This window comes from Oryza brachyantha, chromosome 8 (genome assembly GCF_000231095.2).
Source record: "Oryza brachyantha chromosome 8, ObraRS2, whole genome shotgun sequence".
Lineage (NCBI taxonomy): Eukaryota > Viridiplantae > Streptophyta > Magnoliopsida > Poales > Poaceae > Oryza > Oryza brachyantha.
The window spans coordinates 17,834,394-17,852,159 of record NC_023170.2 but is presented as its reverse complement, the minus strand read 5'-3'; the positions used below and the strand labels follow the sequence as shown (position 1 = coordinate 17,852,159).

Sequence of the window (17,766 nt, the reverse complement as noted above, 5' to 3'; positions counted from 1 at the left end):
TCCGAGAAGAAAGAGAGATTCTTCTCAAATTTGAGAGAGAGGTGTAGCTAGCTTGCGGGCCGAATTTTCCTATGGGCCGGAAGAGCATTCCAGTGGGCCGGGCCTTTATTATCTGCGAAATGCTTTATTTTCTTCTAACACACAATTGTCCTATTATTTTTCTATTATTTTTCCATGTCGGATTTGGATTTTTTTCGCGATATATAAATTCCCTGTCTCGTCTTCTAAAGTATTTTTTAATGTTTTAGTATTTATTTTATTTCATATAATTCAAAAGGCTGAGATCTTTGTAGGTTTTGACCGATGCCATAGCGAATGAAGTTCTTACTACTCTCTTCATTTTATATTATAAGATTTTATAATTTCAGCTGGATTTATCCATGTAACAATATATATATTTTATATATGTGTTTAGATTCGTTAGCATATAAATGAATCTTATTATAACATGAAACATGACAATACTTTGACAATCTCTTTCAAATTAATTAATAATGGATATTCATTACATACGTTTGTGAACATAATCGAATTTGCAGTGCAAGCATGCAAAAATCGAAGTACAGGTAAAGTCGAACAAACTTAAGGTAATTAATGAAAGGAACTGTTTATTTTTGTTACTGATACTTCGATCGCCTTCGAATGGTATAGCCAGTTACTGCTGTAAAAACGAACAATTAATATGAGCTTATTAATTAGAGTTCGTCCTTGTAGTCGTCGTCGTCGTCGGTGAGCTGGCGGATGTTCTTGGGCGCCGGGTTGGGGGAGGTCTTGACGGGGTAGGAGGCCTCCATGGCGATGCCGCAGAGGCCCTCCTTGGCGGACACGTCGCGCTTCATCCGGATGTAGCCCTTCTCCCCCCAGTCGGCGCCCCACGAGTTCCTGACGATCCAGTACTTGGTGCCGTCCACCGTCGTGCCGTACCCCACCGCCGTCACGCCGTGGTCCAGCTCCGTGCCGCACTTCCCGGCGAACACCCCCTCCGAGTAGAACTGGAAGTGGGAGCCGCCGGCCTCGATCGCCACCGACACCGGCTGGTTCGCCACCGCCTTCTTCAGCGCCGACTCGTCGTTGGCCGGCACGTCCTCGTACCCGTCGATGGTGACCGCCGGGGACGACGCCGCCGAGCTCTTGCAGGAGCTCTGCCTGGCGCGGTACGGGTAGGAGGACGAGGCGGCCACGCCGCCGTGCTTGGCGATGTACTGGAAGGCGTTGTCCATGAGGCCGCCGTTGCAGCCGGCGTTGCCGCTCTTGGTGTCGCAGTCGACGAGCTGCTGCTCCGACAGCGCCGTGAGGTTGCTGGTGCGGATGGCGTTGATCCCCTCCACCGCCGCGATCGTCGAGAAGGCCCAGCAGCTGCCGCACTGGCCCTGGTCCTTCACCGCCCCGACCGCGCCCTTCTGCCGCCAGTCCACCGAGGCCGGCACGTCGCGGGCGCCGGCGTACATGAAGCCCGTGCGCCTCTCGCCGCGGAACATGCGGTGGTGCGAGACGCGGGAGCCGGCGTAGGCGCGGCGGAACTCGTCGGCGGTCATGTCGCCGAAGCGGTTGAGGCGGAGCTTGTAGGGCTCGTCGCGGCGGTTGAACTCGTGGATCAGCCGGACGTTCTCCTTGAACACGTTGAAGCGCCGCGCCTTCTCGCCGAGGTCGCGCGCCACCCGGTGCTGCCCGCGCCACCGCTCGTACAGCTCCCACAGCGCCTCCTCCGACGCTACGTCCCTCTCGCCGAACTCCATCGCCCTCGCCGCCGGCACCGCCGTGCAGGCCAGCACCGCCACGGCCACCACGGCCGCCGCCATGCACGTCGCCGCCACCGCCGCTCTACCCATCGTACTCTACTAGCTAGCTTAGCTTGGTCGATCTACTTGTGAGGTGGTGGCCATGGGAGCCATCAGCTTCTTCTTATATAGAGGACGCATCAGCATCGATCATGCATGGCAATGGCCGGATTGCCGCCTGCAGATGCGCAAGAAACGAAGGCTTTGCTTGCCGGCAACAGCATGCTCATAATTGAGAGGTCAGGTACTACATCTCTAATGGTTGATTGCTATTTGCTCCTGACGGCCACAGTGATTGCTAATTAATTTTGTTTTGTATTATAGCACACACCAATGCGTGTTAATTGATACTTCTTCCGTTTCATAACACCAATGCGTGTTAATTGATACTCCCTCCGTTTCATAACTTAAGATGTTTGACTTTTCTAATCGCAACGTTTGACCATTCGTTTTATTTAAAAATTTAGTACAGATATAAAAAATAGCACGTCGTTCTTAAAGTTTTTTTATATAATAAAGTAAGTCACAAGTAAAATAAATAATATTTTTATTTTTTTTAAAAAGATAAATGGTCAAACATTGCAAGCAAAAAAGTCAAACATCTTACATTATGAAACGGAGGGAGTACTATATTATTATTTGTGTCATATATATGTCCAAATTTTTGAATCTAGAAGGATTGCAGAAGTGCCCGATTAATCGATGGGTGGATGTGATTAATTATGCAGTATATTAAAAGAGATGAACACTGTGTCGTTGGGCCTTAATTAGCAACAGAGAGATCACATGGAGTTGGAACGTAGTGGATTAGAGATTAGTCACAAGCTAGGCGGAGCAGCAGTAGTATAATATTACATGCATGCTCGTACCAGTAATTAAATACATATACATCCACGGTATCCCTAACCATCTTTTGAAAGACTAGACCAACATATGTTGATATTGTTAAGACTCACCATAAATCTTTTATTGTCGACGTGTACATAATTAATTGACATGCCAATTAACATGCTAATATCAGTGCAATAATCTTATAACACCTAATAAGACGGTGTTACGAAAATTAATAGAGGCACAAATGAATACCACGTGGGAGGGGTCGTTGTTTGGCTTTTCAAGAAAAAGTTAAATAGTATATTTGTAAATAAGAATAATTTATAAATAATTTTTTTATATACGTGCTCCTAGCAATATCAAAATCAAGGCTGAAAAATAAAGTATAATGAAAAAATCATAAATCTACTTTAAATTTAAAGTAAAAAATTAGATTTAACTTATAAGTATAAAAATAAGATGAGAGGCGTGTTGTTAATGTAATTTTTTTAAGTTTATAGTAGCTATTTAATTTAATATTCACCGCTCGACCCTTTTTATATTATTCGTTCTCAAACTCACCCCAAGCTCAAAAGCCTGTAGCAGTTGATGCAACGTACATTCAGCCGATAACCCAATTGTATAAAGGTTGGGTTCTTTTTCAGCTCAAGCAGTAAGACGATAGATTATCTGATTTTTTATAGCTATTTAATGGTGTAAATTATGAAATTAGTTACTATAGAGTAAAAAAAATCTATTTTAGAAAGACATGAATCTCGATATAGAATTTTTTTAGAAAATACGTTATTTAACAGTACGAAAAACATGCGTGTAAAGGCCGATGAAAAAAAAAAGAATGATTAGGAAAAAAACACCACCAAAGTACTTACCTCCGAAAATTAATGGGCGTGTACATTAAAGCGCAAGGGAACAGAAGAAGATTTAGCGAGGCGTTTAAGCGACGGCCATGTACAGATCAAGAAAATTAACACTGCAGCCACTGCTGCTTGTGCGACACCATCACGAATGGGCTTGCTCTGAAATTCAGATTCTTTACTCTCTCACTGATAAACAATTGATTCTGCAGTGCAGTGCTGCTGGTCATACTATAACTGAACCTGCAGTAGCATTTACAGACGTATATTTGCAGAGATAAATTCCCGTTCCAGCGCCAGATATCTCGGGAAAAAATTTGGATCACTTGCCAAGCAACCAGCAGAAATGAAACTGAAGATACTAAAAATTATTGTCCCAGCTAGCCAGTCAAGGCAGGTCAATTTGACAACCTTAATTAACCTTCCTTGCTTGTGCTGTGGGATGTCCTCTCAAGGAAGGAAGCAAGCAAGCAAGCGTGTTTCCTTAATTTCTTCAGGTCAGTCAGGCTCACGTACGCCTCGTTCGGATCGGAGGAAATGAACTGCTTTCATATGAAATTTTCAGAATAAGGCGATGGCGACCTATTCCAGGAGGTAAGTAAATGTATCTCTCTCCGTGCTGATCTGAATTAATGATCATCGAGTGCGTGCAATTAATACCGGAATCCCAATCTTTACGCATGAATCGCATTTATCAATTATTCCGTGTGCTTGTCTTTGGATATAACTGTACTGATTGATTGGTTGAGCTTCCTTTCAGATTCAGATTTCATTCAGGTACACCTCCAGCTTCTTCTGACTACGGTCTCCAATTTGCAGGGAATGGACATTAATTTTTTCTAGAAAATGAGAGGATGGACATTGATAAACTGATGAAGAACCTAATATATCTAGGTGATTTTTGCAAAGAGCTAGCAAAGACAAAACACTGAAGCAATAGAAAGTTTGGAAGCATAAGAGATCCTTTTTATGCATGAGAGATTTGTTTGATCCTAAGTTTTGTTTTAATCCGTTGCATGCACATTTGTGTATTTCATTAGTGGATTATTAGTTGATCGCGAGTTATTTTAAGAAAATGCCATGTCACTAAGCGATAGAAATCTCATACGCATGAATTATTTAGGTTGTGAAAAAAATATTAAAGTAAAAATCTGAATATGAAATTTTGAATTTCAAAAAAGATTGAAATATAATTTGATTTATTTTTTAAAAAAAAATCAAAATTTACATCAAACTTGAAAAATACTTTTGAACTAATATGGAGTAAAAAGATCCATTTGTAAAAACAACAAAGAGGGGTGGAATTGTTCGATCAAAAATTTGAAAAATTTGACATTTAAATATTTTAAATAAATATCAAATCAAACATCATGAAATTCATACAACACTTTCACCAAAAATTAAAACCAAGTAAAAACAACTCTGGTTCTTAATCTAATATATACATTTAATCAGAATTATTTCTTTCTTAAAATTGGCATCAAATGTTTCTTTACCATTTGATGTTACTATAAAATAAAATTATCATGTTGCGATATGTGAAGGAGATAACAGGTAAGTATAAGAAAGGGATCATATACTAATTTTAGAAACAGCTAACGATCAATTGAATGTATATAAAGGAGATCAAAATGAAAACTTAGGTGCATATAAGAAATAAGATAAAATTCAAGGTCGCACAAGGAATTGAGCAAAATCTTTGAGGCATGTAAGGAATTTTCTCCTTTTTTTCTACTACATTGTCTAGGCCATGTGTTGTAAATTAGTTGACAAAATTTATTTCTCATAATATTTTCTTGATTCTTATAATCAAATAGATAATAGTCCTTATAATAATCTGGTTTAAACGGGGTCCTCATAGAGCACTAAGTTTGACGGGCTTATTTAAAAACTAAAGCTCAATGGGCTAGGGATTTATATAGCTTAGATAATGATTGGGCCAAAGATATGAAGTTTAGGTCTCTCTCGGCATATTCTCGAACTTAGGCCTTCTTCGTTTTTGACGAAACATCCAACACGTGTCAAGGCCCAACAGTGGATTTTTTATTTTTACAAACAAATAGATAAAATTTTGAGGATATGCTACATTAAAAGGTGACCGCGTGGCCTAATGGATAAGGCGCTCGCCTCCGGAGCGGGAGATTGTGGGTTCGAGTCCCATCGTGGTCGCTTTCTTTTTTTCCCCAGTTCTAACTTTACTGTTTCTTTTGTTTTCAAATAAATTTGTTCTGACTTTTCGCATTCGTTTTTTTTCAAATAAATTTGTTTTGACTTTCTGTATTTCCTTTTTTAATCAAAATAGCTAAATTCCATGCAACATCCCTGTTTTTAGTTTTTTTTTAACTGTTGTACTTGTACAGTAGGATATTTGCAAGTGTGTTCACGTGGGGTTCAATTTCTTTGTTCTTTTCCTAAGATTGATTCTGAATTTACGGAACCTAAGGTTGACATATTTATACCAATGGTGTATCCAATATTTTTATTATGGATGGTCCAACTTACACAATAATTTTAATTGTCACAAATATACTACATACAAGTGTATAATAGAAATATAAATTGATCAAAAGTGTATTTTGCATATGTTAATAAATGATGCTTTTCTCATGTTTTTATTTTTCTATACAATATGTATATATATGCTTAAGGTGAGATTTTTTTGGGTGGTCTCGGGACCACCCTCTGTATCTGCCCCTGATTTATACCCTTGGTCAAAACGAGTTCAATTTCGGTTACTGACAACCAGTTGGAAACCCATGCCAATACAGAAGAAGAATTAACTAACCTAAGAAAACTATAATAGAGTCCGATTTCAAAACCATTAATCTTCTATATCAATACTTTCCCACATATGCAGCAGTTTCCATACCTATACATTAGCACTTAGGAAAATATCGGTGCCATCTATTGAAACCCCTTAAACACATCAGCTTCTGATTCTGCTGCAACCGTTCAACGTCAAAATACTAACGACTATCAAAATTTTGCCGTTAACAATGGTTTCTAACATAGAAATTTGGTAAAAGAAGGTGTTTAATTGCAAGTTTGCAACATAAAAAAAATATAACAGTTGTAGGAGATAAATAATTCAAAACATGAGCATGATCTTATATTTATTTTCCCCCAAAATTTCTATAAGATAATCTATTTTCATATGAGTTCAAAATAAATATATTATTTAGCCATTTGTTTGAAATACTTGTAAAAATATTTTTTCTATATAATTGAAATTCTTAAAGTTTTCTATGTTTTTTCTCCCAGAAATCATAGGAGCCCTTAATATGTACAATTTCAGAGATTCTGCGTGGGCAACGTGACTAACCAAATACCAGCAGTGAAACCATTTCATGTTATGCCTCAATTGTTTGTTGGTGCAAGCCGCTCCTTACAAGATAATCCTACATTATCATCAAAATTTTCATGTTTCATGGGTCAGCGTTCTCTCTAAAACAAACAAAAGCTGTAAACCCACCTGGAAAAAATCACATGCATGCTGATTATTCAGACGGTACTAATAAACAAAAAGATTATTTAGAAGGTCAACCGGTTGATTTGAACCCATCCTAGCCACATGTAACTCTCAACTCATAGAATAAACAGCACCATCGGATAACATTTCGTAGTCTCATTCATGTACCGACCACATATCAACATCAACAAAATTAATGGACTAATGGCCATGATTTATCATGGAAAAAGCATGCAATTGTAGTTACTAGTGAAAAAACATCGGTGACCGTGTGTGGCGGAGTCACGGAGGATTGAAAATCTTAGAATCCACAAATATTAAGTGTACACATGGTTGTGTTTTTACTTCATCTGTAAATTTGTCACCGTTGACCTATACTATCCAATTTTAATAACTGATAATGTTAAAATTAGATTATGATAAACAACAGCTTAATATTTTTGTTTAATATGCAATACACTTCGATACATGGCATCTATTTAGTTATTTAAAAAGGTTTTAAAAAAGATAATGATCAAATTTTAAATATGGATAGTACTTAGTGACATGTCTCAAAATCGGAGGGAGTAATTTAGTGAATATAGAGATTTGTCTTGGTCTCCTTTTATTTGATCCTACTATATTATTACGAGCATATTTACCGATGTTTAAAATATGGTGTGTCTTCGTGTAAAATATTTTATACGAGTTTTCTATGTAATTACTCATTCGTTTTCAGGCTATGAGATGTTTTGGCTATGTTAGATTTATATATGGACAATGCTGAATGTATCATCATATACCTATAAAACATATGTATTGATTTATAGATAAATCTAGATAAAAATACGATATTTTAGGAGATAATAATAATAATAATAATAAAGAAAAACGAATATGGATACAAAGAACTATTGCAATAGGCGTGTGCGTCATTGGAAGGAAATGGTAGCGGTCAAAGACAGAGCAGAGGAAAGCAGGGCGAAAACTTGTAGCAAGTGATCATTTGGGGCGTTAGCTTGCGGTAGCATCCGCCACGCCACATGCACACAACAACAACAAGAAGAGGAAAAGGTACGGCATGTGCTGCAGTTCTGTGTTCGCGTCGCCTCCCTCTCACGACAACCAAACCCCGACGCCACCCCCGAGCGAGCGACCCGGGCCGGACGGAGCGCTCTCCTCTTCTCTCTCTGTCCCCTCCCGCCGCGCCGCGACGACGCGACGCCGCCGGAGATGGACGGCTCCGGCAGCTGGGACGCCATAGACTGGAACCAAATCAAGGTCAGCCAACCCACTGCGCGGTTGCTTCCCCCTTCCTTTCCTTTGTGTTGGGTTGGGTTCCCCTTGCTCGACTCGCGCTCCTCCTCATCCTCTGCCTGCGTCTGCGCCGGGTGCGTGCGTGTGTCTGTGTGTGTGCGCCCGTCTCTGGCTCTGCGCGCGCGGGACGCCGGGAGCTGCCATCCTCGCGTCGCGCGCGTCTCGAGCGGGGCCACCGCGCGGGGCAGGGAGGGACTCGATCCCCTCCTCCTCCTCCTCCGCTCCCGTCCCGACAAGTGCGCGTGTCGTTGCGGGGCCGGGACGGTTTTTTCTGATAGGGTTCGCGTTGCTGGGCGATCTCGGATTTCACGGCGCGGGTGATGATCTGCTGCGGCGATTGATTTTTTGCTTTTAATTTTTGTTTGCTGCTTTCTAGGAACCGAGGCAGCCGCGGAGTTCGTCGCAGGGCATGGACGAGTTCCTCCTCGAGTACGAGGAGGTCTACACCCAGGTCCGCCTCCTTTTTCCCCACATGTGCGAGGGTTTCATTCCCGACGAAATCTCCTCTTATGGGGATTGCGAATTGAACTGCGTGACGTGGTGTTTTCCTCACCTTGCAATAACATTTTGTCGATTGCCCTTGGATTAACCGATCACATTCATTCGTTACTGATTGGATTAACTTGCTGGAATACCCTCATTGCAATGCACCCATCCGTGGTTTCCTGTTGCTGATAATCTCTAGACTATTCAACGTTTTGGATAACACCCCAGTCTAAACTCTTAAAAAAAAATCGAATAACACAGCTGGAGCAGCATAATCTGTCACAATGAAGCAGCACAGCGATATACCAATATACAAAGTGGCATCAACTGACATCGATTGTATTCCCTGTATTGAACCACAAGAGATGCTAGGCCACTTTTGAGTTAATAGAAACGATAATGCACCTAGCATGGATGTATATCTTATGATCTTATCAGGGAAACATTTTGCTTAACTTAATGGTTTTTCCATATTACTAAGGTACACCAATTTTCTGTGTGTAATCTACTGATCATGATTTCCACTTCAAATTCATTACATCTTTTGTGGAGTCTGTGGGCTGCCAGATTATTACTTGTTCAACGGTATTTAATCTTGTGCAATTCCTTTTATTTACCCTTCTGGTTCTTTTAAAATTCTAGGGGCGATGACTCCACAAGTTTGTAATATCAATGTATTTCAGACTGAAACCCAAAAGCCTTTGCACAGATTCACAGACAGAAACCACCGCTTCTGACTTTTGCTCTTTTCCATCTCTAATTTGATCCCTCATATATTTCCTTATTAGGGCCATGGTGTTGTTCTACTAAACACAGATGAGGCTGGAATTCTTTCAGTGACAAATTTCCGACTCCTCTTTGTGGTAACCAATCATATTAATATTTTATCATGATTATTAGAAGCGCTCATTCTAATGATGGACATAGACGCTGCATCCTCTGTCCTTTGTTTCTCATATTACTCTTATTCTTCTTTATAAATGCTTCCCTTTTTACAGAGCCAAGCGACAAAAGGCGTTATAGAGTTGGGTACCATCCCACTAACTGCAATCGAGAAGTTAAATGATGTAAGTCTATAAGTTACGTTCATTGGGCAACTCATGTTTTCAAGTCTTCTGGGTTCATGGCCACTACTCTATTTTCTTTAATTCTTTTAGTAAGTCCTTAAAAGTAATGATTCTGTGGCAGGACGTAAAGCTTCAACCCCTGCCCCACCAGCATGATAAAAAGCAGCCCCGTGAACTTCTTCAAGTCATTGGTAATCTTTTTACTTTGTAAGTCAGCTTCAATTCATATGTCCAACGTAATCACGACTGAGTAGATGTTGGCGAAAAATGGAAAGAATCTGTCTTGAGATGGTATGAAAAGGATCTATGTTGAGATAATATTAGTGACGCCATAGACCCCTATCATGTGCTGTCTTGTAATTGAATCCATCTTCCATTGGTGTGATGATATGGATTATAGAAATAGTTATCTTGAACCATTATGTAATTTTTCTACGATAATGCCAATTTCCTTGTTCTTTTACCATTGTGTTGCCATTTTTGTTCTTCTTTTACATGAAGCTATTTTTATTTGTGATTTTATAGCCGGTGTGCTCATGATTTTGTCTGACATTTAAAGTAATTTGAAATGCATTTTGTTTTGACCTTTCCTTTTACCTGATCTTTTCTCATCCAGGTAAAGACATGAGGGTCATAATGTTCGCTTTTGTTCCTAAAACCAAGCAGGTTGAAATCCTTTCCATTCTAATATTCTGTTGTATTACATTTGCTTCATGATTATCCTGGTTGTGTTTCGGGTTCTATTCTCCACATGTTGGGTGGTAATGGTCTCGTATTTTGTTATGTCATGTAACTTCAGTTTTAATCTTTGGAGTTTCATTTATGTTACTTATCTTTTCAGAAAAATCAAGTTCTTGATGCTTTGAGAAAATACAGTAAACCTACTCATCTGTTGGATCTGTATGCATTTTCTTGCGATCCATCCACCGTTTATCAGAAATCGGATCCAAAGATGCGTCTCTTGAAGGAATACCATCGCCTTTTTAGGAAATGGTTTCCGCATAGTGGATCTGAGTTCGAAAAAGACTTGCGTAATGAATGGTGGAGGGTAACTAAAGTAAATTCTAACTACTCATTATGTTCGACGTACCCATCTGCATTGATTGTGCCAAGGAGCATAAGGTACTTTTATTCCATTCACAATATCTTGTGGTAATTTTATTCTCTTACACATGCTCAGCACCAACATTTTTCATTATCTGTTAGTGATGAAGATTTATTTCAAGCTTCTTCTTTCCGATCCGGCAGGCGCTTGCCTGTTATTTCATGGTGTGACCCTGGTATGCATGCTTGAGTTTCCCTTTTAATTACTTGCCAATAAATTTCATCATTATGCTCTGCAGTCTTATGTTTCCCATATATTGAAAAGGCTATGACTGCTGGTGAATGATCTTATGAATTATGATCTCAGTGTCACTTTTTATAATTATAGTTCATAACTGTTCAGCTACCTTCAGATTTTGGGGGTAACACTGTAACATCATTAATATGAAGTGTCTTGTTCGTTTCAGTTTCCTTTATACGTATGCATAAAACTCGAGTGTGTTTGTTTTACAGGGTCTGGAGCTGTTCTGGCAAGATCATCTCAGCCATTGGTAGGATTGATGATGAATTTTCGGAAGTGAGACTATATCCCTCTAAATTGATTTTGACACATACACTGACTTCTGAATGCCATTGGTCTAAACATATGGTCATTCTTTGCAGCAATACTGATGAGAAGCTTGTTTCTTCTCTTTGCACCCAAATTATTGACGCCACTGGTTCTCTAAGGTAATGGAACTATACAGCATTTCTCTATGTTTGTTTGTCTCTTTTGACATAACTGAAGTATTGCCTTCCATAATGTGGCTACACACTAAATATTTTGAGTTAGAGGTTATGTTTTCGGTAAGCTGTGTGAGCTGCTGTGTAGCTAATATTGTTGACTGTCTTCTTTCTTCCTTACCCATTCTGTGTTTTTTCTTCATTGCCACTAAGTAAGATCAACTTAAGAAACGCATATCTGTAGAATTACCAGTCTTAAGATTTACTTGCATGGCATACTAATTCTTCCTGCACTTGCATTTAACACTGGGAATGTGGCACAGTAATCTGAGAAGATGCTAGCATAGTTTGATCCTTTTTCTTTTGATGCCTTTCTTTCTATATCTTAAATACAAATGGTTTCAAGTTATATTTCTTCTAATTTTAATGCACACAGGAAATTATATATAGTTGATGCCCGGCCAAGGGCAAATGCTTTAGCCAATGGTGCAAAGGGAGGTGGTTCAGAGTCATCTTCAAACTACCCAAGATCTGAGGTAATATTATGTATATATTATTATTTTTATACCATACAACTGCTTTACAATTATTTTTTTGTCTGTTTTTTTAACTGGATCCTGGACCAGGTTCTCTTTTTAGGAATACAAAACATCCACGCAATGAGAGATAGTCTTTATCGCCTTAGGGACTATGTTGATGCCCATGGGTCAATATCATCAAATGGAATTTCATCAGCTGTGCCTCTTGTTGGAGACCGGGTAAGCCTATGGTTTGTATTGTTGAACACTTGAACTACAATCTGCAGTACACATTTTGTTGATCCAGGGCAGATTATGCTTGAGCCAGGCCAGTTGTAGGTTTCTTTCTCCATACTTGGGCCTGGTGCCAGCTTTTTCCTACGTATCTGAACCTGTTATCTGCCTTCCCAGCTGCAACTTACATTGTTTTGTTAAATATTTGCTGCGAAGCATCTGCTTAAGTTATAACTTGGGATTCTTTATTTCTGAATTTGAAATGTAATACACATTCTTTTTTTTATTAACTGAAGGCGTGTAAAATTGTTCTGGATAACTGTCAACTGCCTTATGATTCATAGCTATTAGTATGCTTTCTACTTGATTGATAGTCTCATTTGTTCGTTTAAATGTTGAGGATTTATATCTCTTGTGCATACCCATGTTAAATGGATAATAATATCTGCATTTTGGTTTAAAATACAAAGAAGTTAAGTGGAGCTAGTATATTCCAAGTGTTTGACTTTTACTATACTGAAATGCCTGTAAGTTTGTTAATAACAAAATGAAGAAAAGGGGATTGACTATCTTTTTTCTTGCAGAGAAATCGTGGATCAACCTGGGGTGGAGGGAATCTGAATAGCATGACACAATTTTCTTCAACATTAGGGGAGTGGCTAAACCATATCCAGAGTATCCTGGTTGGTGCTTCATGGATTGCAGCACAAATTGCCCAAGAATCAGCTTCAGTTCTCGTCCATTGCAGGTCTTTTTTCTTCTCCAACACCTGGAGATGCGCTTTAAATTGATTCACTTATTAGCAAAAGAAAAATGTAGAGTGGTTTTTGCACCTACGTGCTTACCTGAGCACTTGACATTTAGTTGAGTCTATGGTGCAGTTTGTCATTCTCTACATAACATATTTTCTTCATATCAACTCAGAACAACACTAGAGAAACCTAGGTTAATATTCATGAAGTAATTTTATGTAATAGAGTAACTTATGTTATTTCCCTGTAGGCAAATTCTTCATTATTAACTGTTGAACATAACTTACATGATTGAACTTTTAAGAACTTTCTCGTCATTCTCATCAGCTTTCTGCTGATATTTGGATATAACATAATCGATGGCTGTTAATCCACAATTTTATGTGAAGTTTTAATAAACTTGGTTTGGAAGAGTGAAGTCCTAAGCTTAGACTGGTAAACTTCTGGAAATCTGGGGAAAAACTGTGGATGATAAGTTTAAGCATAATTGAATTGAAGACTTTGTGTCTGGCTACATCTGGGAGCTTGCAATTCGAATTAACTCAAACTTCGAAGTACATATAAAAAAAACTATACGCTTTCCCAAATCCTGATCCCTAATAAGAACTGAGGTGATCTTAGAGCAAGTTCAATAGTATAGCCAACTACTAGCTCCAATTTATTTATAGTCAATCAATAGTTACCTACAAAACATCAATATATAGTCCCACATGTCATACACACATTTTGTCTTGGAACCTATGTGTAGCTGACTACAAATTAGTAGCCCACCTCTCTTCTCTCTCTCCTCTTATCTTTTTAAAACATGCTTATAGCCTGCTATTGTACATGTTCTTAAAGCCTGATTCACATCTTGTTAATCCTTTGATGTCATCGTATTCTGTATGATCTCTATAGTTTTCTTTGCTGTGTGCCCCTAAACATTGCTGAAGCATATCAAATCATCTCACTATTTTGTTTTTGCAGTGATGGTTGGGACCGCACAACCCAGTTGGTTGCACTTGCTTGTTTGTTGCTTGATCCATATTATAGAACTTTCAATGGATTCCAGGTACAGAGATAACTTATATGCAATGCACTTCTGGTGGCAAAATATTTCAGTTTGATTTTAGCATTATATTTGATTTTTGGAGTCCTTTTGTTATGTTAAAACGGAAGTGAAATGATGCTTCTATATTTATCACACAGTAGGTGGCCTTCCAAAATTTTGAGGTCACAGCTGCTTTTTTTTTTGTCTTTATACGTCCATGTTTTTACATTTCATATTATGCACTCTGCACCAAAGCTATATGTACAATCTTCTAGTTAGTACCATATACTTTCTAAATGCTGGCTTATTTCAATCTTTTTACTTTAAATCTTCAATAACACAATTGGAATTTTCATCTTGTTATTACTAATTTAATTTTGGATATATAACCCTCTACACCCGCTCTTCTTTAGGCCCTTGTGGAAAAGGATTGGCTAGCATTTGGCCATCCATTTGCAGAACGGATGGGTGTTCCAACAATAACTGATAATAATGGGGGATCACAGTTTGAGTTACTAAGACAACCGTCTCTTGGGAATTTGAGCAGTTCCCCAAGCAGAGGTGCTTTAGGATCATCAGTATCCACGTCTAATACTACCTCTGGTCAATCCCAAACATCAAACAACTGTTCACCCATTCTGTTACAGGTACTCTACAAGTGCTATTTTTCTTAATTCGTTCTTGGTCAACTTGTATTAATAACTAGCAGTAGTTATCTTGTACCCCCTCCATCATAAACAACATCAGCAATCACCAACTGTAGGTTAAATGAATAATGACTTTTCATTTTATTTTCTCATACCCAATCACTTTTCCTGATTCTGTAATTTGTCTCCTTATTGCCTGTATGGCAGTTGTTATACTCTTTTGTGAAGGTAAGCATAAGCCATATTCTTCTGGAGTGTGTTGTACAAAACTATAATAAGTGAAGACTGCTCAGCATTTCGAATTAATTTGCACACCCGCAGGAATCATGCATGACAGATGGTTTCCATTTTTATAGTGAAATTATATCAGTTAATGATAGGCAGTGCTATAATAATGACTACTAAATTCGAGCACACTGCATTCTGGCTTAGTCAATATTCTTCCTTATGAACAAACTGAACAGTTACGTATTTGGCAGTTCTCACCTTGGGTTTAAGATATCAATTGTTTGTTGTATTACTCAAAACTGTATTAGCCCACCTCATACTAATTCTCTCTTATTTTTCAGTGGCTAGATTGTATTTCTCAGTTGTTACGTCTGTATCCTTCTGCATTTGAGTTCTCATGTGTAAGTCACCTCCTCTTCTGCAACTGCATGAACCTGCCAAAACTAGACCTCATCATGAATTTTTATAACCTCAACTGCTTTTCACTGCAGAAATTCCTTGTTGACTTTATGGATTGTGTGTTGTCATGCCGCTTTGGGAACTTCTTGTGCAATAGGTATTTAATCGAGATATCTCATCCTAACTGCTTTCATATCGTATGTATATTTTGTAATTGAGTGAATACGTGAATGGGTAGTGGAAGAAATCAGAGACACACAGACATGCCTATGTTCCTCAAGTGTGTTGTCATGTTTTCATATGTCCAAAAAATTCGAATGGAAGTTCTTCTCTGACTAAAGTGACACACCTAGGTAAATGGAAACATTGGTTGAGGGGTGTCTGTTAGGGTCAAACTAAACCAGAGGGTGCATGACTTTCGATTATCAGATTACCATTGTAAGCTTCTACAGTTTTCCATGATGTCACAAATGGAATGTTTTATTCTGTATATCTAGTCATTTAGGGAAAAAAGTTGCAGTCAAATGTTCCCCGTTTATCATCTGTCATGATTTGTCCATTGTTAGTTTGTACTGAATCTTCGAATGTATTTCTGGTTCTCAAATTATTTTAAAGTATTAGTGGGCTACCTGTGGACAATATAGTTAATAGTTTGCCAGTAATCATATTAGTTGTTACTCCCTCCGCTTCACAATATAAGACTTTTTAGCCTTACCTAGATCTATATGGATGCTAATAAATCTATACATATATATATATATAAATTATATACATTCATTAATGAATAAATTTAGGCAAACCTAGAAAATCTTATAATATGAAACGGAGGTAGTACAACCTATCTTAGTATTCTTGTGCTGTCCAGTCCACAAGATGTGGTCTGAAACTCTTTTGGCCGTGTCTTCCCAAAATGAGCCTGTCCAAACAAATGATAGTTCGCTATTCCTATATGCACCTATCTCTTTGTAATAAGCAATATTTGACTCCTTTCTTCTATAATTCTTAACTTATATTGTTTGAAAAATATCGTGCATATCTGACTTCAATTTAAAATACAAGTGAGCGAGAAAGGGATCAATCTGGTGCCGCAAGTTCTTGCCATTGCATGTGGGCATACTTGGCTGATCTCCGAGCTTCTGGTGGCAGCTTCCATGAGCATTGTAATCCATTCTATGACCCAATGAAGCATAATGGCCCCCTAGTGCCACCTGCTGCAGCACTTGCTCCAACCCTTTGGCCCCAGTTCTATTTGAGATGGACATGTCCCATTGAATCCCAAGGTGGTGATCTTGAATCTCAATGGCATGCCATGAATAAAAAGTACACAGTAGCAATGAAGGTAATTAAGTATACATTTTTATGGTTACTTTTTGATCATTTTGTTGAGGTAGTATATCAGAGTAATTGTTTAGTTTGATTTGATCTATGGTGGGAAGTTGCATGGGGAAAGATTAGAAACATAAATTTATTGTTCGAGATAGGATAACCATCGTAGGACTATAGGAGCAGACATTGGGATGTTTTGTTTGAAAATGGCTTAATTTGTAAGACATCCCTCGTAATGCTTATTCTTGTTTTATCTCATGTAATGGCCAGGCGAAGGACGCAGCCGAATCAAGGGCAAAAGATATTAAAACGAAGATGGAATCTATGCAACTGGAATTGCATAGGGAGAAGCGCGCAAGTAGTTCAGCCTTAGCAATTGCTCAACGTTCTCAAAGGGAGAGTGTTGCCATCAGAAAGGCAGTGCGATCGTTGGGATGCACGGTTAATTTCGCCATGAATGAAAGCCAGCTCGAAAGAGCTGAAGGGCTGACATATTCATTTCGGAGAGAGACAGATACAGAGCCCCAGCAAGACAAGAGTCCTGACTTCTCTGTATCCATCACCGCCATTGAGGACAGCTTGGTTTCAGAGACACCAAGCAACCATATCTGCGAGTCGCTCTGCCCCTTCCGCACCAGGGAAGGATGCAGGTGGCCAGATGCAGCGTGTGCGCAGCTTGGAAGCCAGTTTGTTGGTCTAAAGGCAAATTTTGATGCTTTTGACCGGCTATCGGTTCAAGACAGCTATTTTGGTTCAGAATAGGAAGACCATGAACTCTCTCCGTGTCAATCCAGAAGCACTTGGCAGCTGCCAATGGATTTTTTTTTCAGAAGTTGGCACCTCCCAAGTCTGTATTAATGCGCGGAAAGCAAATCAAATGATGCATGCTTTAATCATTTTGACGTGAAGTACACCAAGCTCAGTTTTCTTTTCTTTTTTTTTCCACTTGAAATGCCTCTGTGATAGTGTCGCTGCTGGGCATTAGGCGTTCTTCTTTAGGGTTAGCAACTGGTTAGGGGCCACTTGGGACTGAAAATCAGTCCTTTGAGCTGTATATAGTATGGCGACTGATTCATACCAG

At 39.0% G+C, this 17,766-nt stretch overlaps 2 protein-coding genes and 1 non-coding gene across 3 annotated transcripts; 2 read left to right on the top strand and 1 right to left on the bottom strand.

Annotated features, from left to right (window-relative positions):
- Window positions 1-588: 588 nt before the first annotated feature.
- Window positions 589-1,864, bottom strand: LOC102718861 (KDEL-tailed cysteine endopeptidase CEP1). Its single transcript, XM_006659621.3, has one exon. The coding sequence runs from the start codon at window positions 1,827-1,829 to the stop codon at window positions 696-698; it is 1,134 nt and encodes a 377-aa protein (XP_006659684.1). The 5' UTR covers window positions 1,830-1,864; the 3' UTR covers window positions 589-695.
- Window positions 1,865-5,562: 3,698 nt separating this feature from the next.
- On the top strand, window positions 5,563-5,635 carry TRNAR-CCG. The gene has a single exon. It is a non-coding gene; the product is annotated as a tRNA-Arg (tRNA).
- A 2,297-nt stretch (window positions 5,636-7,932) lies between these two features.
- On the top strand, window positions 7,933-17,447 carry LOC102706122 (phosphatidylinositol-3-phosphatase myotubularin-1-like). Its single transcript, XM_006660316.3, has 19 exons — window positions 7,933-8,195; window positions 8,608-8,682; window positions 9,506-9,580; window positions 9,716-9,784; window positions 9,906-9,975; window positions 10,401-10,450; window positions 10,626-10,906; window positions 10,991-11,064; window positions 11,342-11,405; window positions 11,492-11,557; window positions 11,988-12,087; window positions 12,178-12,309; window positions 12,888-13,051; window positions 14,022-14,106; window positions 14,499-14,732; window positions 15,302-15,361; window positions 15,452-15,516; window positions 16,419-16,698; window positions 16,956-17,447. The coding sequence occupies exons 1-19, from the start codon at window positions 8,148-8,150 to the stop codon at window positions 17,445-17,447; spliced, it is 2,484 nt and encodes an 827-aa protein (XP_006660379.1). The 5' UTR covers window positions 7,933-8,147.
- Window positions 17,448-17,766: the final 319 nt, after the last annotated feature.

Coding starts and splice junctions, on each gene's coding strand:
- LOC102718861 (XM_006659621.3), bottom strand. CDS start 1,829: ATGGGTAGAGCGGCGGTGGCGGCGACGTGCATGGCGGCGGCCGTGGTG.
- LOC102706122 (XM_006660316.3), top strand. CDS start 8,148: ATGGACGGCTCCGGCAGCTGGGACGCCATAGACTGGAACCAAATCAAG. Junction 8,196..8,607: donor TAGACTGGAACCAAATCAAG/GTCAGCCAACCC, acceptor GCTGCTTTCTAG/GAACCGAGGCAGCCGCGGAG. Junction 15,517..16,418: donor GGGAACTTCTTGTGCAATAG/GTATTTAATCGA, acceptor TTAAAATACAAG/TGAGCGAGAAAGGGATCAAT.